The sequence below is a fragment of the Saccostrea cucullata genome, unplaced genomic scaffold (genome assembly GCF_032062105.1).
Source record: "Saccostrea cucullata isolate Sc308-1 unplaced genomic scaffold, CSIRO_AGI_Scuc_v1 ctg599, whole genome shotgun sequence".
Lineage (NCBI taxonomy): Eukaryota > Metazoa > Mollusca > Bivalvia > Ostreida > Ostreidae > Saccostrea > Saccostrea cuccullata.
The window spans coordinates 200,486-225,152 of record NW_026938938.1 but is presented as its reverse complement, the minus strand read 5'-3'; the positions used below and the strand labels follow the sequence as shown (position 1 = coordinate 225,152).

The 24,667-nt window shown below is 35.8% G+C and overlaps 2 protein-coding genes across 2 annotated transcripts in view; one reads left to right on the top strand and one right to left on the bottom strand.

Annotated features, from left to right (window-relative positions):
* LOC134251908 (metabotropic glycine receptor-like) overlaps nt 1-7,625 on the bottom strand; it is a 29,646-nt gene extending 22,021 nt beyond the window's left edge. The window contains exon 1 of the mRNA XM_062734328.1: nt 5,825-7,625. Within this exon, the coding sequence (XP_062590312.1) occupies nt 5,825-6,624 (800 nt within the window). The 5' untranslated portion in view covers nt 6,625-7,625. The remainder of the gene's footprint in view (nt 1-5,824) is intronic.
* The window catches only part of LOC134251903 (uncharacterized), a 280,050-nt gene that overhangs the window by 152,791 nt on the left and 102,592 nt on the right, over nt 1-24,667 (top strand). The window lies entirely within an intron of this gene.

The following is a 24,667-nucleotide window of genomic DNA, read 5'->3' as shown; positions in this document are numbered from 1 at the left end:
TTATACGAAGATTGATTAGAACATAAATTGCAGCTGAATATACCATTGCATATTGACTTGACGTTGATATGTCAATCATTTGCAGTAACATAGGTATAATGTGCATGCCTCAAGTTTAATAACCGTCAGCTTCATTGTTCTTTTGATTAAAAAAATCTTGTATATTTGTCGGTAAAAAGATATTTCAAGTCAATTTGAATTCGAAGTCAATTAATCCTACATGATTAAGTTATAAAAAGTGTATACCCCGGTATACGTATAATTTCATCAGGAACTCTATGACATATAACTATTTCTATGGCATAGTGTATTTTTTTTTTTATTAATGGTTATACAAAATGTTATTCCTTACACAAAGCTAGAAAATGTGAACTTTTGCATCGCATTCTGACATTCTAAGCTTTCATGAAGTGTGATGTTGTTAGCTGACTTTGTCTTCGATAACTAGATACCCCTTGATATTTAATATGACCTTGGTCTTAAGAAAATGTAGAGGTTAAAATCCATAACCTCATAAAACATAGAAAATGCCTTGAGGAATGACACAATCTTGACGCACAAACACGCCATTTTAGTCACGTACTGGACAAAAGTTATGCAATCAACACAGTTCAATTACAGTATACGTATGTCATCCAATCCGTTAGGGTCAAATGATTATTGTCCCCCGCTTGAAAAGTAGGGGATATTAATTTGGGTTTGTCCGTCCGTCCGTCCGTCCGTCTTTCTGTCTGTCTGTAACGCTTTCGTTTCCACACGATATCTCGAGAACCCTTTGAGCTTTTGCAATGAAATTTAGCATAGCAACTCCCTATGGGCTAAAGAAGACCCCTGTTGATTTTGAGGTCAAAAGGTCAGAGGTCAAGGTCAATAAATAAGCAAATTCTGTCTGTTAAAACACTTTCGTTTCCACACGATATCTCTAGAACCATTTGAGCTATTGCAATGAAATTTTACATAACAACTCCCTGTGGCCTATTGAAGACCCCTATTGATTTTGAGGTCAAAAGGTCAAAGTTCAAGGTCGTAAATTTATACATTCTGTCTGTGTGTAACACTATCATTTCCGGGCGATATTTCAAGAAGATTTTGAGCTTATGCAATGTAATTTTATACCAAAACTCCCTAGGACGTCTCTCGCCCCTCTCAAAGTGCCCCGCCCCGTTTGTTTTATTAGTATTTATAGTATTACATGTCGCTATTTTAAGCGCAGGGGCATGAGGAGAGTTATTGCGTATAAAACAGGTTCTCGGCGGACTTTATGTTCTTATTACATCTATTAGAACTGTTTAATAAAGGCTAAATAAATCAAACACCATGGATTGTGTAAAATTTTGAGAATACCGAACATGAAAACATGAATATATACATGTATGTGACTTCATTTCTGCATATACTTCACACCGTAGAAAGCGATTCCGTGGTCTAGTGGTTATGTCTCTCGCTTCAAATGTGAGAGGACCCGGGATCAAATCTCGGCCGATCCTATCTTCTTTGTTTTTTTAAATACTTTTCTTTTTTTTTTAACTAAATGATAGTATTCAGCATGTGAAATGAAAAATTTATGAGGTTATAAAATTATCATTACAGTGTGATAAATATTCCATATAAAAAGAATCTTCTATACACATAATAAAGAATAAGCAACCAAATCTTTATATGCATATTGACATACATGTATTTTATTTGCTTCAGTATACATGTATACATTTAATAATTCTACAAATTCAGTCAGGGGGGTCCGACTTTTTCCCTAAGCGGGGGACACGAATTCTCTGAATTAGCTTGTTTAATAAACTTAAGTTTGATACCCTCATCAAAGAATATGTAATAAATAATTGTGTTTAACATCACTACGATCTTTAGACCAATAGAGACAGGCTTTTATAGTAAAGGTGTTAATCAGGTTGTCAGTTTGTCAATATATTGTTACAGTTTTTTTCTGGTTGATATGAAGTATTTTTTGACCTACACTCGAGCTCTGACCACATTGTTTCGTTACCCATTGGTTCATGGATGATTAGTTTTTGAATGCGTATAGGTTATATTTTTCACGTTTTGCAAATTAGCATTTTGCTTACCACTGACTTTAGGGCAATTTAGATTCGCATAATAATCATTTCCATTTCAGATTACATGTGTATATGTCACAATTCTTCATGAATATAATTAAACTTAGTTATCTTAACCTTTCATATACTTTTCTTATTGAAGGCGATACGAAGGTTGTCTGGTAAAATCGTGGAGAAAGCGCTTTTCTCGAAAAAATAATGGGCGCAATAAGCTGAAATTTTCATTTGAACACTCCAGAGAACTTTTGGAAAATTTTAAATTACAAAGTTATACTAAAATTAATAACATCAAAACGTTCGAATTATTAACATTTTATACAGTCATTCCCCACGATAAATTCAAGTCCAGATATTTTGATATCATGGTCATCGCTTTTTCAATAAAATGTAACTCGACAGTCGTAAATTAACTAACCTTGTCATTTTTTTTTCTCGCTAAAATTTTGTTTAACAAGTTTGATTGTTCACATAAGTATCCCGAATATAATATTTAAAAAGATACTTGGATTTCTGATTGGCAACATCTTTGTAGTTTTTTGAGATCCCGTATTTCAACAACCTGTTGGAATTTTCATGGGTACCAATGGAACCTCGTTATTAGCAGACCCATTTTTGTATTCATATGAAGCAGATTTTTTTTTTCAAAAAATTATACATAAGAAGAAATCTTTTGTCGTTGCTTTCAATATTTTGATCGATGACGTATTAACAATAGTTACTTACATTGTTATGGCGACTCGATATATCCCAGTACTTGAAATTAAAGATACCACTGAACATGCTCTACTTACAAACAATTTCTAAAAAGTGGCAAGCTACTGACAAACAAATTGAGGAATCAGGGATATTATTCCAGTTTAATAATCAATTCGCAAGTTCGATACAATGTCCTTGTCAGCAAGTTTAATTTATGATTTACCCGAAAGTTTATTGTAATGTTGACTAATGTTTTTATAATATTATATACCTTTTTGCTAGACAATTCCTTACACACTGAAACGTCTAGGAGTTTACCCTTTTGCCTAATCATGAAAAGGGGCACAATGCAGGTGTGACCGGTCAGTATATGGTGCTTAATCCTCCATAGACCCTGAACCAACCTCTGATGTTTTGGAGGTTCATGTTCGTTCTGCTCCCGATTTGAATCGCATCAATGATAAGCTCATCTCCATGTTTCATTAAATAAAGTTTGTAGGTGCTCATCGTTTCTACTAATATCTTATTTTACACTTCAAATTAAAATTACAGTAAACTACATCAAGCTTAATGCACAGTTAATGAGCTATGCAATTTCCAACGAAAAGCCCACTCTAGATTCAGAACCTACATGTACACCATACTTCCAAAGCACCACAACTTTAAAAGTGTTATTAAATAAGTTAACATACTTTTATTCAAGAGTGGAAACAGAGACGAGGTCCAAAGCAGGTCTTCACTTCACTTAAAGAAAAATCTATCATTTTATCAACCTTTTCTTTAATGCTGCAATGAGGAAAAGGTGAGGTAAACGACAATTGAATAGAAAAGGTTTTCTATATATAAATACAGTAACATGATTGCGTTTGATTTTATCGTATTTTCCCTCATTTTTTTCCATGTTCACACGTAAGAGTGGTATCATGGACATATCGATTTGTACGCTAAAGTATGCTATGTGTGACGTATATCATTTGTTTGCAAGTCGATAAGTATGAAATCGCCTTACAATTATAGGTTACTGTTGATACATAACATGGACGCAAAGTTATTAAATGAGTATACCACTTCAACAACTCTCTGTTTGTAAAACAATAAGAAAACAGTTTTAAAAAAGAATTAAACCAATTGCCTTCCATGTTACAGAAATGGTAAAAACGAAACAAATAACTTGCGTTTTCATCCCTAGATGTTTATAAACCCGCTGGATACCCAAGATTTTGATACTGATTTGTGTGTTTCTGGGTGCATGTTAATGTATGAAACCTTATTTATAACACAACATGCAGCTGCATTTAAAGGAACCCAGTAAATTGATATGACAGATAAACCGTTTGTAACCAGTTACTTAATGGTTTACATACTACTTCTTCTTCAGTTTTCTTCTCATCTCATACACCGACTAACGACTCGCTGAAAATGTCTAAAAATTACATTGTTGTCGATTTCTATTTAACAATAAATATGTGATAAATTATAGTTCAGATATTCAAAACCTAACCAGGCACGTGAAAAGTGGGGGGGCTAAAAATTTTTTTTACATTGTTGTTACCCAAACTCGATCCTATCTATTTAACAATTCCTTTCACTTCCAATATTTTCTTGCAATGTATATACTATTAACAAGTAGTTTCTATAGTAAAGGTATTCAAAACCTAACTTATGTAAAGCATGGCTGTTTATTCATCTTAAAAGTAAATACTAGTATGTTCACATTTAATACACTTATTTTTAAACGATCCTAAGCTTCATCCAATTTTTTTCCTAAAAGCAATTTTTAAAACACAGTAAACACCATCTGATATATATAGGCTTTTGATTTTGAAAAAGTAATAGTTTAACAATAAAAAAGTACTTAGCAAGTCTTTAATTAATTAAACGTACCCGGTATTATTAATACTTTTGTATACACTGTCAAACCCGTTTTCATGCAATGTTACCGAAGACATATTGAACTTATAATATTCATTAAAGTCAACACTCAACATCTGTGTTTATTGCCTCAGTGAACATCTGTCGAATACACAACATTCTGTTTGATGTAGAATGTGTCTGTAACTGTTCACTATTCCTATAAAGATTAGCATCAGTTATAAAGGCGCTTATCAACCTAATCATCTCTTTAATTTCGTGCACCTCATTAACAGAGGGTAGTTGGGTATCAGTGACGAGGTCGACCAGGAGACATTCAGAGACCATTTAAAAAACAAAACAAAATAAAAAAAAAAAAACAGATATCGAGAATTTCTTAGGAGATTCAGACACTTTACTGATTGTGAACTAAAAGAAAAATAATTTTTAATATTTCTTATAGAAAGAGGAAAGTATTGTAACAGTGCTGAATTCATACAAATGGTAACAGTTATTTTTTCATATGATCGAAATCTTTTAGGTTTATATGTGCACATCACTTCACATGGAACTCAATAATCAACAGGTCCTCATCCACAGTTAGTAATTCAAAAAGAGAACCTTAGATTTAGTTGATGGTGTGTACGTTTGTGAACAAGTTAAATCGCAGTGGAATAAAATCTAAATAAATGGTGTAAAAACTTATATGGCCTTTAAATTTTCTAATAGTTCTCATATTTAAAGATGTTAGGTAGGTTAAGTATGGAAAAAAAACCTCCATCCCATCCTCCTTCTGACATGAACTTCAAAATAGTCGTTTGAATTTGTAAATGACAATACCAGAGAGAGAGAGGTATATATAGAGAGAAGAATGGAGAGGGAGAGATATAGTTCTCTCTTCTCTCATTTACAGCCACGTTTAAACTCGTTTTCTAAAGCGGAAAATCCCAAAAGTACTGAAACTGCGTTAAAAATGAAACTTTTTAAACATTAAAAACATTTACTGCTTTTTTTCTTTTCTGGAAAAAAGCATCACCTATTATGTTTTACAAAAATACTGTACTGTTCGACTCTGACGGTCATTTGTACCCTCCCTTGGACATTTTCCTTTTGAACAATTAAAAATCTAGAAAAGTGCAAAAGTGGGGTTGGAAATAAGGTGCTTTTTCCAACCCCCTGAACGTATCATGCATTTATATTTTTACCTGAAAACTGGTTTTTCTCTTGGTCGGTGAAAGAAAGGCACCGAATACGTAATAATCCACTTTTGTAACCTCTTACAATCATAGTAAGGACCTGTCCAGTAACCGTCCTGGACTTCCAGGGGAGGTACATTTACTCTGCTGGGGGTCTCATTTCTCCGGTTCCAAACACCTCCGTAATCCTTTTTTGCAGGAATTGAGTAGAACTCAGAATCTGTAAAGTTATACTTGGTGGACAAATCTTGAAATCCTGTAGAATTTGACTTGGCCATGTACAGAAATGTATCGTTGTGAAAAGCTATACCGCATCCCGATATCTGAGTATTGTCAAATAATGTCCATTTAATAATTTCATACAAAAAATTCATATGAGAGTTGATAAGATTTGCTACTTTAGAATTGTTATGGTCAGTAAGTAATCCAGTCAAAGATTTGGCTATCCACACAACCTGATTTGCATGAGACTTATACAATCTGCAGAAAGACGAATTTACAATATTTAACTTAAATGAATCCAGCTTTACGATCGACCTGTTATACAGGCATATTTTACTAGGATTCCTAATCACAGAATCTATATAATGTAGGGCTAAAGAGGATTGTATGGATATAGGGGTGAACGGCACTTGCCCATCTTCTGTTGAGTTGGACTTGCCTGTAATTGGCACATGTAATGGATATTTCCTCGAGTCCTTTCTCTGAAGTGTTTCTCCCCCCGCGAGGTGAAGGACATTCAATAACATCAGCTCCACAAGTAGCGGAACGTAATAAATATTCTTCCAGGCGAACCCGCACAAATCCATGGCGGTGAAGATGAACAGCTATTCCACTGGCGTGTGTAATTCATATGTTTAATTCGTCTCCACAATACGCATCGGAAGAAAAAAATCTTGTATCAGCCAAGACAGTCGAAACGTGTTTTCGATAACCACACATCAAAATATCCCTCTTTATTGACGATCAAAATCAGAAAATGCCGAGTTATTGATCTGGGTTAAAGCGGCGCTTCTACCACACTTCCTTCTCTCCGATTTGAGCCTCGTACATTCTTCATCAGACACAACACATCAATATTTCCAATTATTACACGTTTCATAATAATCGGCATCCGTCGCCCAGGCAGAAATGCCTCCCTGAGTGGTGTTCATGGCACTCAAATCCGCACATGGTTTCACAATGCTTATTTCTTTTTTCCAAGCAACAAAATTTCTACTTAAAATATGTTTATTTTGCACGCTGCATCCTCTCTCGCCATCTTCCTCGCGGTAAACGATGAATCAATAAATACGAACCATATATTTTAATTCGATGTTCTCTTAGCTTCTCATTCTCTATCTTATTATCAAAACATTCTTCAGACTGATGTCAGAGCAAGCAAAGAAATATCGTTTCATCATTTACCTTAGAGATCTGAATAGTGTAAATTTCACTCCTTCGCTAGATACTGGAAATAAATTATAATAATACACAACGATAAAATTTCACAAACACTTGGAGCTCCAAGTCTAGTTGTCGAGCGAAGAAGACCAGTTTATAGTCATTTTATTCCTATGATGCCTGCAGCAAATATAAGCAGCTTGAACGCATAATCGCATGTCGGAATCAAAGTATACAAATGAAATACGAGCTCTCTTTCAGGTATGGGGTGTTCTCAAAAGTGATCTGCTCAAGTCTCGTGAATATATCGATGTTCCGTTGCATGCATTGATCAATAAACTTAGGAGAATTGATGTGTCAGAATATTATACATTGCTAAAACTCTTTACAAACATTTAACTACGTTTTTCTTGTGAATATTTCTTGCCACTGGTGTCTTGGACTTCATTATGATAATGCTTTCTTGGGAAATCGATCGATATGCTATCGCGTGCTGCGCGTGCCTCATGCAACTGTCATGTTACATATTGATTGCAAATCACGTGATAAGCTACTAACTGGACTGAGCTAGTGGATTTTTTTTCTATTGTCGACATCAAATGATCAATCCCTTTTTTTGTTGTCTCGTAGAATACAGTCCAGTCACCGAAAAAGAGACATCCAGGAATGATAACTCGGAAATGCAGGGTAACAATGGTCGTACACGCATGACAGTTAGACTCTCTATCAACACTCTATCTATGATTTGTAAAAATAAATAGAAATAGGTATTTTATATTTAAAATATTGTAGGAGGTGGACCATGATTTTACATTTCAATGTGGGTTCATATGGCAAGACACGTCCGTTCTCCATACTTCAAACGAATGGGCTAAGGATAACATCCCAAAAAGTTCATGGGAAATATAGGGGGAACGTTTATCACTGATCGTGAAAAGGCAGAATAATTCCCACTGAAAAAAAAACGGGGCGGGGGAGGGGGGCTAACGATGTAAATAGACGCTAGATGAAAATAGTTACATATACATGCCCTAGTCACAGTTTAATATATTTAGATTAGAAATTCTAGCAAAATATATTGTACAAACATCAGCAAATCTTTTGCATTTGATTAGTTTATCGGGACAATTATCGTGATATTTTCCAAAAGAGAACACACACAGACGATGAAATCCGGGATACCCCAAAACCTTTGCAGGCGAACTGCATTACGAAAAGAATAAGAATGCTATAGATTATTGTTATCAGAAAAAATATCATTTATGTTCAAAGATTTTATCGGCAGACCAGTAATCAAATAGCGGTCGGAAATAAAAACAAAACATAACGTATTTATCTTTTTCGTACATACAGTGTCCCATAACATATGCTACACTCTCAAATCATCTATAACTTTATTAAACCAAAAGCACTCACAAAGATATTTTGTCAACATCTAGAGTATTAGCATACATTTTATCTGACAAACTTCGAGACATTCTTTTAAAACGTCGAGTAATTATAATGACATCATCATATTTTTAATATGTAAAACTTTACAATGTGTCTAAATCTGCTACTTTAGTCATTAGATGCACGAGAAAACAGCATCCTGTAATGAAATTGCTACAGAATACTAATTTTTTACAGTTTTGTGAGGGCGTTTGAAGTTAAAGGCACCATATAATTCCTAAGACGGTTACTGCATGAAAAAGATAGCACCTTTGGTAAATCTAGTATTCACAAAATACTCAAATTTGATTTAAAATTGATTCCTTACAAGATAAGTGTAATGCATCATTTTTAAGAGACAGAAATTAAAAGCCGTTTAGAGTTTGCCCATCGGATTTTAATAAGCCCCGACTCTGAAAATTTAACAGATGCATGGTTTTCCGATGAAACCCACTTCCATTTTAACAATGTTGTTAAAGAGAATGTTAAAATCTGTTATTTGGTGAAACCCAATTTTAATGTAGAAATACGTCTGAACTGTTTGAATGTTATATTTAAGCCTTGTGAAAACCAGAAGTCTCTGTCGAGACTGAAGCTCTACTGGTTTGTACTTATAGCAAAGGAAGAGAAAAGTACTTAAGCAGTTGGAAATTGAAACTTTTCAACAGCAATAAATAGAATAATGATCCTTGATTAAGTCTCTTTATGTTCTTAGTGCAGTCTACTTGCATGCCACATTTATATTATAATCAAACTAAAATTGTATTTGGAGTAGCATTTTGAAAGAATTTCACAGAAATTTCTATTTTCAGTAATAGGGGACGGCAACACCGTTCATCGAAATCAAAAACCGATATACAGAATTGTGTATCTTAGTGTAGTCTACTTGTGTGGCAAGTTATATTGAAATCAGACTAAAACTGTAGGAGGAGTAGCATTTTGAAAGAATTTCACAGAAATTTCTATTTTTAGTAACCACGGCAACACCGTTCATCGAAATCAAAAACCGATACACTGAATTATGTATCTTAGTGTAGTCTACTTTTGTGCCAAGTTATATTGAAATCAGACTAAAACTGTAGGAGGAGTAGCATTTTGAAAGAATTTCACAGAAATTTCTATTTTTAGTAACCACGGCAACACCGTTCAACGAAATCAAAAAACGATACACAGAATTGTGTATCTTAGTGTAGTCTACTTGTGTGCCAAGTTATATTGAAATCAGACTAAAACTGTAGGAGGAGTAGCATTTTGAAAGAATTTCACAGAAATTTCTATTTTTAGTAACCACGGCAACACCGTTCATCGAAATCAAAAACCGATACACAGAATTGTGTATCTTAGTGTAGTCTACTTGTGTGCCAAGTTATATTGAAATCAGACTAAAACTGTAGGAGGAGTAGCATTTTGAAAGAATTTCACAGAAATTTCTATTTTTAGTAACCACGGCAACACCGTTCATCGAAATCAAAAACCGATATACAGAATTATGTATCTTAGTGTAGTCTACTTTCGTGCCAAGTTATATTGAAATCAGACTAAAACTGTAGGAGGAGTAGCATTTTGAAAGAATTTCACAGAAATTTCTATTTTTAGTAACCACGGCAACACCGTTCAACGAAATCAAAAAACGATACACAGAATTGTGTATCTTAGTGTAGTCTACTTGTGTGCCAAGTTATATTGAAATCAGACTAAAACTGTAGGAGGAGTAGCATTTTGAAAGAATTTCACAGAAATTTCTATTTTTAGTAACCACGGCAACACCGTTCATCGAAATCAAAAACCGATACACAGAATTATGTATCTTAGTGTAGTCTACTTGTGTGCCAAGTTATATTGAAATCAGACTAAAACTGTAGGAGGAGTAGCATTTTCAAAGAATTTCACAGAAATTTCTATTTTTAGTAACCACGGCAACACCGTTCATCGAAATCAAAAACCGATACACAGAATTATGTATCTTAGTGCAGTCTACTTGTGTGCCAAGTTATATTGAAATCAGACCAAAACTGTAGGAGGAGTAGCATTTTGAAAAATTGTTACAGACAGACAGACGGACAGACAGACAGACAGACAGACGGACGGACGACGGACGCATTACTATCGCATAAGCTCTTCTGGTCTCTGACCAGTAGAGCTAAAAATCAGAAATCGTGTTCAAACATTGTTAATTCAAAGGGACGTCATTTCGAACATGTTGTAAAATGACACGTTATTTTAAAGAAAAAATGTTGATGATTAATTAAAACAAGAGGCCCATGGGCCTTTTAGGTCACCTGAGCATCATGCAACAACTTTCCAATGAAAGAATTTGGTTCATGTTTTAAACTAGACGCCATGGCAGAGAGGCACTGTTGCTAATCATAACTATACATTTAGCAATTGTTTAGTTTGTTTACTTAATACCCATAATCAGGGTAGGGGAACAAAAATGCATGTCAACTAATCAGTAATATTCAGCAATAATCAGGAGTGCCCCTATCACACATGAACCCCTGACCCTAGGTCTACACAATGCACAATTTTTGAAAAGGCACACTTGCTTATCACAAATGTTTGATTAATACCAAGGAGCAGATTTCAAACAATTCATTTTCAGTATATAAGTAGAGCCCCCCCCCCCCCCCCCCATTGGTATCCCTGGCCATGGGGCGATGAAATTCACAATTTTGAAAGAAAAGTCCTTGCACATCATTACTATATAAACAGTTCATCTGCTTATTACCTAAGAGTAGAGAAAAAGATTTTCATAGATGTAATGTATTATCACTATATAATCATTATTGAGCAACGCCCTAACACCATAACCCTTAACCATGGGGTCATAAAATTCACAATTTGGTAGAAGCATTCTTGCTCATCATAACTATGTCCTTAATTAGTTTATTTAATACCTAGAAGTAGAGAAGAAGCTTTTCAAAGAATAAATGCCTTTTTACTATATAATCAATATTCAAGTGAGCCCCGCCTTAATTAACACCAGAACCCCTGACCCTGGGGCCATAAAATTCACAATTTTGATAGAGACACTCTTGCTCATCAGAACTATGTACTTAGTTAGTTTACTTAATTCCTAGGACAAGAGAAGAAGATTTTTAAAGATTTAATGCATTTTCACTATGTAATCAATATAGCCCCGCCCTGACACCAGAATCCCTGACCCTGGGGCCACAAAATTCACAATTTTTGTAGAGACACTCTTGCTCATCATAACTATGTACTTAATTAGTTTCTTTAATACTCAGGAACAGAGAAAAAGATTTTCAAAGAAATAATGCATTTTCAATAATCAATACAGCCCCACCCTAACATCAGAATCCCTGACCCTGGGGCCACAAAATTCACAATTTTGGTAGAGACACTCTTGCTCATCATAACTATGTACTTAATTAGTTTATTTAATACTCAGTAACAGAGAAGAAGATTTTCAAAGAAATAATGCATTTTCACTATATAGTCAATAGAGCCCCGCCCTAACACCATAATCCCTGACCCCGGGGCCATAAAATTCACAATTTTGGTAGAGGTACTCTTGCTCATCATAACTTTGTACTCAATTAGTTTATTTATTACCCAGTACCAGAGAAGAAGATTTTCAAAGAATGTATGCATTTTTACTATATAATCAATAGAGCCCCGCCCTTACACCAGAACCCCTGACCCTGGGGCCATGAATTTCACAATTTTGGTAGAGGACTCAATGCTGATTACAATCATACCAACAGTTTGACTGCTTGATGTCCAGGAGTAAAGAAAAAGATTTTTAAAGATTGCACTAATTTTAGTGGTTTTTGCCCCACCCACCAGGCCCCAGGGGGTCCGGGACTATGAAATTCATAATTTTTGTTCCCCTTATCCATAGATGCTATATGCCAAATTTGGTTGAAATTGGTTCAGTGGTTTCAGAGAAGAAGCTGAAAATGTTCAAATGTTAACGCACGACGAACGACGGACGACGACGGACGAAAAGTGATAGCAATAGGTCACCTGAGTTTACTCAGGTGACCTAAAAAACTGAAAAATGTATGCTTGACAAAATTTATGACAATTTTATTAGATATATCAATTTCATTAATATAGGCCTAACTTGACACAAATAATTTTTATAACGGTTTAAAAGTTAACATATGTTTTGGGGCACCCTGTACGAGGTATTTTCAATACGATCTGAAATTTAGTTGTCCACCTACTTTGTTTAGGTACGGAAGTTAAAATTCTAAACCAAAGTTATTTTCGTAAGTTTAGCTAACAGATTTGATCTCAGTGGGAACAACTGAAGTGCAAGACTAATTGTTAAAGGCAAAATTTAAAGATATGTAGCTGAAGCTGTGTAAGTTACAAACCATAGACACTGATTGAGAATGACCATATACCAATTATTTAATATAAAAAGTAAAATATTCAGGGATTTTCTTCTTCATATATATCAATCTCAATGATGAAATTTGATTTTTTTCGAAAAAGTGAATAATGTAAAACGAGATCGTAATATTTTTTAACGCATAATTAAAAAAAAAAAGCCAATCGTTTGTGGTTTCAAGATCAAAAGTTCATAAAACAATACAAAATAGAAGCATTTCAAACACGGACTTTCAAGACAACGGAGATGGGATCAGGTGCCATTTAGGAGTGAGCACCCCCCGCCGACCAGTCACACCCGCCGTGTCTTCCTTATCATGATTGGGAAATCACGGGAAAATAGTCAATTCATTACACATAAATAATACACTAACAATAAATATGAAAAGCGACAGTAAGCATTTGAGTCCCTGATAAATTGTATTTGCTGACAAGGTCATTGTATCGACCATAGAACTTGCGAAATGATTACTTTAAACGAGACTGTTGATATTCTTGTTTCATCAACTTGTTTGTCAGTAATTTACTTCGTTTTAGAAATTGCTCATACGTAAAGCATCCTCGTGCGTATCGAATCAACTGTATTAGGTATTTTGCTGCATAAGTAAGGTATATTGCTGCATAAGTAAGGTATACTGCTGTATAAGTATGGGAAGTTGACGATAGAAAAGTGTAAGTCGTCAAGTTTATCATAGAGCTTGGTTGTTAGATTACCATAACGTCTTTTTCAAGTAAAATATCTAAGTATGACTATGAAACAGATGTGTCAGACTCTGTGGTATCTTTTATCTCAAGCTCACCAGGGTATATCGTATCGACATAGGAATGGAAATTACCATTGTTAATTGACAATACATGTACGTATACGTCGTCGATATACCTAAATGTCGAGTTGAAGGCCACAAGTGTTTTCTTCTTTTCACGCATAAGATTTTGCACAAATCCTGCTTCATTTGATTACAAAAATAGGTCTGCTAATAACGGAGCGCAATTGGTGGTACCCACGGGAATTCCAACAGATAAATACTGTCAATCAGAAACTCGAGCATCTTGTGTGTGCAATCAGAATGAATATTAACAATTTAAAATAGTCTACCTTACTTTATGTTCTTTTCATACTGTACGTGTACATAATTCGGCGTTTAAAATTTAGCGTAATCACTGCGTATGGAGTTGTTGACGTAATAAAAAATTAGCGCTACACATGTCCGTTCAGCGTATTGTTAATGCAAATGATTTCTTAGCGGTATTCATGAATTGGCGCATTGTTGTTTGCGCCAAAGCCGCTAAAATATGAGGCCCGCTTTTTAAACAACACATACAGTAATTTAAGCACCACACCATATACATGTATATGGCAACTGAAAATAAAAAAAATCATACACTTTCTCCAATTTTACTCAGGTGACCTATTGCTATCCGTTTTCGTCCGCCGTCGTGGGTTAACATTTGAACATTTTTAGATTCTTCTCTGCAACCACTTCAAGCAAATTTGGTATCTTTTGTCTCAAGCTCACCAGGATATTATCGTATCCACATAAGATTGGTAATTACCATTGTAAATTGACAATACGTCGTCGATATATCTAAATGTCGAGTTAAAGGCCACAGTAAGTGTTTTCTTCTTTTCACGCATAAGATTCTGTACAAATTCTGCTTCATGTGAATACGAAAAATAGGTCTGCTAATAACGGGGCGCAATTGATACCCATGGGAATTCCAATAGATTGTAGGAAGACCTGGTCTCCTAAAACGACATCGATGATGTCAATCACCAATGACAAGGTAAGTGAATTAACGAGATTTCATTTAACGTTTTTTTTCAAGTCATTTATTTCAAGTGCCCCAGGATATTTTGTGTCGACAAAAGCAAGGATATAACAATACTTCGTTTCGATATATCTAAATGTCGAGTTAAGGCCACAGCATGTGTTTTCTTTTCTCGCGTGAGATTGTGAATAAATTTACAAACATGACAGAAGATCGAAAAATACATACCAGCAATCTAAACATAGCTATTTTACCTCAAAACTCCATCTGCGCCGATAATTCATCTGCACCGATATATATACCGCAATAGAGGTATTGGGCATTGAAAAAATAAAATTTGTAATTAATTTCTAATGTACTGTCATAAGTTTTTAAGTAGGTCATAATTGAATGAAAGCATCCTCTGTTAATATTGATTTTTATGTTTGTTCAAATCATAACCTCCGAGGGTAGGATTGAGGCACAGCAAAGTCATGGTTGGTCATAGTTATATGAAACCATCCTCTGGTAGAGTAGATTTAAGTTTGTTTAAATCATGACCCCGGGGTAAGGGTGGGGCCATAATGGGTGATGAAAGGAGAATTGCATAGAAAAAATCTTTATAAAAATTTTTTTCTCAAGAACAGCAAAGCCATGATTGGTCATAGTTATTTGGAAGCATCCAAGTTTTTTCAAATTATGATTCTCTGGGAAAAGAGTGGGGCCACAATGGGTGAACAAGGGTTTATGTAGGAATACATGGAAAAATAGTTAAAATTCTTCACAAAAACAACAAAGCCATAATTGATCATCAACATAAAAGCATCAAAAAGGTAATGTAAATTTAAACTTGTTCAAACTGTAGACAATTGGGAGAAAACAGGAGCCATTAGAGTGGATCATAACAAAGGAATATAAAGGCTTTATCTATAATAATTTTCATCTTATAAACAGCAAAGCCATTATGTGTCATATATATTCAAAATCGTATACACATCAGGAAGTGTATGTAGATTTAAGTTTGTTCAAATTGTTCAATCCCCTGAACCCAGTTTCGAACTTTTTTAAATTTAAACTTTTCAATACGTAACTGATTTTTGCTTTTACTTAGCCAGTTGCTCAGGTGAGCGATGTGGCCCCCGGGCCTCTTGTTTTTATGTCTTCAGGCTATTGTTTATTTCTTCCTCAAATGAACTTAACTTCTCCCATAGTTTTATTCATTACATCTGATGCATAAGCGACCCTTTTCTGAAGAATGATGCTTGGACTGTAAGCTAAAACAAAGACCTAAAAATGTCGCTGGCAATAGCTACCACGGGCAGTTTTAAAACTGTGGGAGGAAAATAATTTACAGACAAATACCTTTGAATACGATAATATAATTAATATCTCACCAGCATGTCATTGTGCAACGAAGTCGTCAGCATTTTATTTGTCCCATTTTATTTGTCCTCTGAATGGGTGCAACGTTTTAAATGGCACTCATATCGATAAATTTTTACACTAAATAAAGCTATGGTGCTGCTATGTACTTTCATAGACATATGTCGATAGAACTTAGTATCGCCATGTTTATCTTAAAACCGGAAGTACGAGTTCGTAAATTTGAAATCTCGATCCCAACTCAAATTTGACATCGAAAGAAAAAAAAATCTTTTTTTCTCAATTTTATTTTCTTTCCTAAACCTAAAAATAAAAAAAATATGCTGGCCTTAAATATGAAATTAGATCATTGGCATATTAACCAGGAGCAAAGGAAAAGATGTTCAAATAATTCATGCATTTCACTATATAAACATTAGAGCCCGCCCTAACACCAGAACCCCTGACCCAGGGGCCCTGAAATTTACAAATTGGGAAGAGGCAGACTTATTCAACATAACTATGTACTTGTTTAGTTTATTTTCTGCCCAGGAGCAGAGAAGATTTTCAAAGAATTAATGTATTTTCACTATATAATCAATAGAGCCCCGCCCTAACACCAGAACCCCTGACCCTGGGGCCCTGAAATTCACAAATTGGGAAGAGACAGCCTTATTCAACTTAACTATGTACTTGGTTAGTTTATTTATGCCCAGGAGCAGAGAAGAAGATTTTGAAAGAATTTATTCAATTTCACTATATAATCAATAGAGCCCCGCCCTAACACCAGAACCCCTGACCCTGGGGCCCTGAAATTCACAAATTGGGAAGAGGCCGCCTTATTCAACATAAATATGTACTTGGTTGGTTTATTTAATGCCCAGGAGCCGAGAAGAAGATTTTCAAAGAATTTATGCATTTTCACAGTATAATTTATCTAGCCCCGACCTAGCACTAGAACCCCTGACACAGGGGCCATGAATTTCACAATTTTGGTAGAGGACTCAATGCTGATTACAATCATGCCAACAGTTTGACTGTTTGATGTCCGGGAGTAAAGAAGATTTTTAAAGATTGCATTAATTTTAGTGGTTTTGGCCCCACCCCTCAGCCCCTAGAGGGGCAGGTACCATGAAATTCACAATTTTTGTTCCCCTTCACCCATAGATGCTTTATGCCAAATTTGCTTGAAGTGGTTGCAGAGAAGAATCTAAAAATGTTCAAATGTTAACCAACGGCGGCGGACGAAAACGGATAGCAATAGGTCACCTGAGTAAAATTGGAGAAAGTGTATGATTTTTTTTATTTTCAGTTGCCATATACATGTATATGGTGTGGTGCTTAAATTACTGTATGTGTTGTTTAAAAAGCGGGCCTCATATTTTAGCGGCTTTGGCGCAAACAATGATGCGCCAATTCATGAATACCGCTAAGAAATCATTTGCATTAACAATACGCTGAACGGACATGTGTAGCGCTAATTTTTTATTACGTCAACAACTCCATACGCAGTGATTACGCTAAATTTTAAAACGCCGAATTATGTACACGTACAGTATGAAAAGAACATAAAGTAAGGTAGACTATTAAATTGTTAATATTCATTCTGATTGCACACACAAGATGCTCGAGTTTCTGATTGACAGTACTTATCTGTTGGAATTCCCATGGGTACCACCAATTGCGCTCCGTTATTAGCAGACCTATTTTTGTAATCAAATGAAGCAGGATTTGTGCAAAATCTTATGCGTGAAAAGAAGAAAACACTTGCTGTGGCCTTCAACTCGACATTTAGATATATCGACGACGTATACGTACATGTATTGTCAATTAACAATGGTAATTTCCATTCCTATGTCGATACGATATATCCTGGTGAGCTTGAGATAAAAGATACCACAGTCTGACACATCTGTTTTATACTTAGATATTTTACTTGAAAAAGACGTTATGGTAATCTAACAACCAAGCTCTATGATAAACGTGATGACTTAAACTTTTCTATCGTCAACTTCCCTTACTTATGCAGCAGTATACCTTACTTATGCAGCAATATACCTTACTTATGCAGCAAAATACCTAATACAGTTGATTCGATACGCAAGAGGATGCTTTACGTATAAGCAATTTCTAAAACGAAGTAAATTACTGACAAACAAGTTGATGAAACAAGAATATCAACAGTCTCGTTTAAAGTAATCATTTCGCAAGTTCTATGGTCGATACAATGACCATGTCAGCAAGTTCAATTTATTATTGCGTCAAATGCTGACTGACGTTTTTTATACGAATTGTTAGTCCATTATTTATACCCTGAATTGACGACGGATTTTTCCGTCATTTCCTGATCCTGACAAGAAGCACAAGGCGGGTGTGACCGGTCGGCAGGGTTGCTCACTCCTCCATGGCACCTGATCCCACCTCTGATGTTTTGGAGGTCCGTGTTTTCTCTGCTCCTGTTTTGTATTGTTTTATGGACTTTGACATTGAATACTGTTCGTTATCTCCATGTCCTTCATTATTATCAAATCTGAAGTGACGCCATTTTGAATTGTTATTTTTGTTTCGCTTACATCCGGTTAGTAGTGCCCTTCTTAGGGTAAGCTCCAGTTCTATTTTGGTTTCCAGGGTTACAACAGCGCCCCTGGAAAATCAAGTTCCACCTTTCAATCAAATCGTGGTTTTTTTTTGTATTTGTATGAGTTATACAGCGACGAGGCTAAACGTTTTGATGCTTACATTGTTGAGTGCAAAGGAGCCAGGGACAAAGTTTTTTTTATATCAGGTTAGACTGTTCGGATTTCTGTGAAGGGTTTTTTGTGAACCCGTTTCTCCCGTGTGCGCGTGCTGTCTACCTGCAAACAGATCCAATTACATTTTTGTTTGGTGTCCCCATTTGACTTTATGCAGTGACTTAGACTTATTAATGATGCCTGGTGAATACGAAGAAGTCCGATTCGTAATGCAAGTGGAGAAATGGGCAGCAGCCAAAAACTATCGGAGAAAACTATCGAGTCTTCTCTAGTTAGGCTTTGATTCGATGGAAGCGTTAAGCTTCATTACGGTGGGCGACTTGCATGGTACCAACATCCCTAGAGGTCAGAATAAACTCTTATTGCAAGAGGTTAAATCGACATTTCCTGAGGGAGCCCCCATTGCCAAAAAAAAGGATACTGTCGGCAACAACAGTATTGAGTAACCCCGTTACCGAGGACTTAGCGTAGCCCCTAAACATCGATGACAGATGTCATTTTGTGAATGATGTAGTACGAAATGTACAGTCCCAGGATCAAACATCTGCCACTCAGAGCATACCTTGTGCCCGGTATGTACTCATGGCAAGATTTTCGTTAATTTAAAATTATTAGACTCTGCAGGTTTAGGGACAATAATTATTTAGAAATTTGTAAACAATTTACAAGCGACTGAAGAAAGGGTGGTGTCAAAAGATGGTAAGGAACAAATAAAATTGTAATCTGGCCAAGCTATGCCAAAATTAAAAATGGTCCTTTGCCAGCTTGGCTATCATGAATAAATTACTGCAAGGGGGTAGTTTGACCCATACAAGTCACCTGGATTTTGTGTCTTATACCACTCGGATTTGCCATTTATTATCTGTCCATGACGCCAGGTCAGTGTTCCTGTATGATAGGGAGTATAGAAAATTGCAATCTCTACACAAGTTTCGCTGGGGCACAGATATCCCCCACCTACAACTGGTTCATTTAAGACCAAGGGTTTCTCAGAATTTTCAAAATAATGTAGCCCCCAACTCCAACCTTCCTTAGGACATCGCGCTATGCGCAAGGGGTAGAGAATCTGTAAACGTTTTCATGTTAGGAAAGGCTGTTCTGTGTTGCGATGTCGCTTTGACCACACCTGCTCTGTGCAAAGTTGCGGTCAGACACATCCTGCGTATGACCATATTTCAGTCACACAAAAAAACCAGGTCTCTGTCGAGACTGAAGCTCTACTGGTTTGAACTTATAGCAAAGGAAGAGAAAAGTACTTAAGCAGCTGGGATTTGAAACTTTACAACAGCAATAAATAGAATAATGATCGTTTATAAAGTCTCTTTATGTTCTTAGTGTATTCTACTTGTGTGCCAAGTTATACTGAAATCAGACCAAAACTGTAAGGAAATTTTTAAACAATTATACAGACATTTCTATTTTTAGTAACCACGGCAACACCGTTCATCAAAATTAAAATTCGATACACAGAATTATGTATCTTAGTGTATTCTACTTGTGTGCCAAGTTATATTGAAATCAGACCAAAAATGCAGGAGAAGTAGCATTTTAAAAGAATTTCACAAAAATTTCTATTTTTAGTAACCACGGCAACGCCGTTCATCGAAATCAAAAACCGATACACAGAATTATGTATCTTAATGTAGTCTACTTGTGTGCCAAGTTATACTGAAATCAGACTAAAACTGTAGGAGGAGTAGCATTTTGAAAGAATTTTACAGAAATTTCTATTTTTAGTAACCACGGCAACACCGTTCATCAAAATCAAAAACCGATACACAGAATTATGTATCTTTGTGTATTCAACTTGTGTGCCAAGTTATATTGAAATCAGACCAAAACTGTAGGAGGAGTAGCATTTTGAGAATTTCTCAAAATTTCTATTTTTAGTAACCACGTTTTCATGTTCAAAAACCGATACACAGAATTATGTATCTTAGTGTATTCTACTTGTGTGCCAAGTTATATTGAAATCACACAAAACTGCTCTGTGCCAAGTTGCGGTTAGACACATCCTGCGTATGACCATATTTCAGTCACAAAATTAAAAAAAAAAACAAGAGATACAAAACCTTGCAATGGCTTGAATCTTGCAGCCTGGGAGGAAGAATTAAGAAATGACTTAGATAAAACTTTTATTTTAAATGGAAAAAAAAAATTGCTTTGATACTATTTACCCTTCGTTTTCACCTAAACCCATTGAGCTTGAAAGCCATTTCTGACACAAATGGTCTTTATGAAAAAGCTACCTTAAAAATTTCACAAGAAATGGAGTTAGGGAATTACTTCCAAGCCTCTTCTCCATGAACTATTGTAACCCGCCTTGGGGTTATCCCAAAATCTGACGGTGGGGTGCGTTGAATTCATGACTGCAGCAGACCTAAGGGTTTGACTGTCAATGACTATGTTACAGAGCTAGAAAAACAAAAATATCAGTCACTTGATGATGCCTGTAAACTAATTGAAAAGGGTTCTTTTCTGGCTAAAGTTGACTTGAAGTCGGCTTATCGCTCTGTCCCTAATAGTAAACAAAGCATGAAAGTAACAGGTCTGAAATGGAAAATTAACAACCAGTTTAGTATTTTTAAGATTCTAAGTTACGTTTTGGCTCTAGAGCGGCGCCCGGCATTTTTCATAGACTTGTCCCAGGCTGTAAGACGCATGATGTCAATGCGGGTTTTTGTAGTTGTTGTTTACTTGGATGATTTTGTGATTTATGAAAAATCCAGAGAAAGATATGCAAAGGCAATGAGGGTCCTCATTAGTCTTCTTAGGTAATCGGGCAAATAGTTGTGGAACCAAGCCAGGGCTAAGTTTTCTTAGGCATTAAAATAGACACTGTTGATTTAGAACTAAGAGATTGCCTAAAGATAAATTATTCAATTAAAAGACGTGCCTCTAAGCGCCAACTACAATCACTAGTGGGAAAATTGAACTAGGCCGCCACTTTGGTCTATGGCGGGAGAGTGTTCCTCTGTCGAATAATTAATGCATTTTCTCTACTCAAGCATAAATCGCATAAAAATCGCAGGCAGACATTGAATAGTGGCATACCCTTATGTCCTCATTTTATGATCGCTCTTTCTATGCTCCACAAAAGCCCCATTACCACTGTCCACACTGATTCATGTGTGGAAGGGAGGGGCAGGCTCCTTGTTAAAGGGTTGGTTCTTTTGCAATTGGCAGATGGATTGCCCATCGCAACAAACAGGCAAATCAACGAACAAACTTTGGTTATCGTGCTCGCAGCAATACGCGGGTCCAAGTTGTGGACAATCTACAACGTGTAGTTCTTTTGTGACAATTCAGTTACAGTTGCATGTATAAATAAGGGGTCATCAAAAGAAAAAGTTCTCATGAACTATATCCGAGTACTTTTCTGGCTGTCTGTAAAAAAATAACGTTAAAATAAGTGCTTAACACATACCCGGCAAAGCAAATGTGAAAGCAGACCAATTATCAAGATTGCATGAACAACAATCCTTTTTAATGTTTACACAAGACAGCTTTCCCAATGCCTTTTATGGTCACATGTATCAGGCTACATCTGCTCTTCTTTTCAGAAGACATGCTCCAAGACACCAGAGCCAATTTAGATGCCGCAGTGGCTAAGTTCAGGAAAAGCGCTCTTGCTGAGTCAACTAAAAGGACTTACCGAACTTATTAAGTGGCCTACATGAAATTTTGTACCCTGAAGCACATTTCTTTAGTGCCCACATCACCATAAAACCTAAGTAGATCTGGGTTCTTTTTTGTCTTTCAAGCTATCTTTTAATTCCATAGCTGATTCCATAGCTAATTACTTGTCAATAGTTCCGTACATACACCAGCAAGCAAGATACCGGAATCCTTTGAATACCTTTTATGCACAGAACATTTTTAAGGGAGCCAAGAGAGTTATGAGGGTTACTACTTAATCAAAACTTCCAATTACCCCGCAAAAATTGCCGCCTTTGCCTTTCAAAAACATTGCCTTTCAAGAAAACATCTCTGGGGAAAAGTACTGTTGTGACCGTGAAAAGAGATACTGCGCTATGCAGAGTAGATGTAGTTTATTCGTCTGGAAAATGTGTGCATTGCGATATGTAATGCTAACCATTTCATATACCGGTACTAAGTTCCTAGACAACGTAGAAGTTAAGACTGACGTAAGATTCAAGATACGAGTTCGGAACTTGGTATTTACGGTACAAAGTCACTCGTAGACGTAAGTTACGAATTCTTATATGTACGATTGTATGGACGCATCCGCTTTCGTTCATTTCACTTTACAGTGCGCGAATATTTCTGCGAGTAAGAGAGGATGGATCAAGAGGTGAAGAAGACAAGGGAGATTAATTTTCGCGATATAGAAATAGAGGTGTTAGTAAACGCTGTCTCCACCAACTACGAAATTCTCTAAGGGAAGCTTTCCCCGTGTCTTACGATTAACATGGAGACGGCGACCTGGGAAGCGGTGACAGAAGTGTCAATTTTTTTATACAATATTCTTCAATTTGTTAAAATCTTTCATTTCAAGTAAACAAAATACTTGTAGATTGAAAATCAGCTGTATATAGATTATTAAGCAAATATCATCACAAGTGTGGAAATAAACTTGAGATTATATCCTAATATTGCAAGGACCTGAATGTCTGTCTTTAATTGACTGTTGCTGATTTCTTTATAAATCAAAGTTCACATTCTAGTTTGATTTTTTTTTTTTTGTTGCTTATTTCTTTATAAATCAAAGTACATATTCTAGTTTATCATTAAAAGGCATATATATATGCATAAACATATACAAATGCTGTAAATCTGCAATGAAGATTGATTGTACGTTGCTTAACGTTCCTCGAGAGAATTTTTAACTCATATGGAGACGTCATCACTTGCCGGTTGAGAGCTACAAATTTTGTCCTATACGCGGCATTTAGGGCCATTGAGCAGGGAGGATCTTTCGTGCCAGCACCTACTACGACACGGGACCTCGGTTAATAGGTCTCATCCGATGGATAGGTCTCCAAGTCCCACAGTGGGATTCGAACTGGTGACGTAAGGATTGACTTTTTACTTCGCGAGTTACGCGAGTCTAGAGCAGACGTTCTAACCACTGCGCCACGCGGGCGACTTTGCAATGAAGAAGACAATCGATTGATATTAAAAAGAAATGGCAAGTCCTACAGTCCTTGGTAAAAAGAAAAGAATCCCAGAGAAAGAAAAGCTGTTTGGAGGAGAAAGTGTTTGTTTCATAATTATTATCATATTTTCAGGGTTACATTGTTGATTGAAGATGAAAATTTTATCGCATAGGCGGAGTTGCCGATGAGATGGATATTCTTCAATATTTTAGAAAGACATGTCAATGTTTCGTAATGGGAAACCCAAAATATGTGTCCGATCAAAAAATAAAATTAGAGATGCACAATGGCACTTTGTAACACACATTCCTTGCTTTTATTTTTATGGTACTTCAACGTATGTAAAATCTCTTGATAAATAACCCATTCCGAAATTATTGTTCTTGCGATTTGATGCCCTTGGAACATTTCGCGATAATAAACACTCGCGTAAAATAAGGACACTACGGTATCCGATCCTAATGAAGAAAACTTTGAAAAAAAGAAGCTTCTATTTTGACTGCCAATGATGCTGCGATCATATTGATAACACCAACTAAAAATAAAAAGAGGGGAATATTCTTCAAATGATGACCAAACCAGAGCTAAAATCGCCCGGTATGCTCTGGAAAACGGCGTTGCGAAGACTGCAAGAAAATTTTCTGGACAGCTTTCACATAAAGTGAGCGAGTCAACGGTTGCAGTGAGACAGT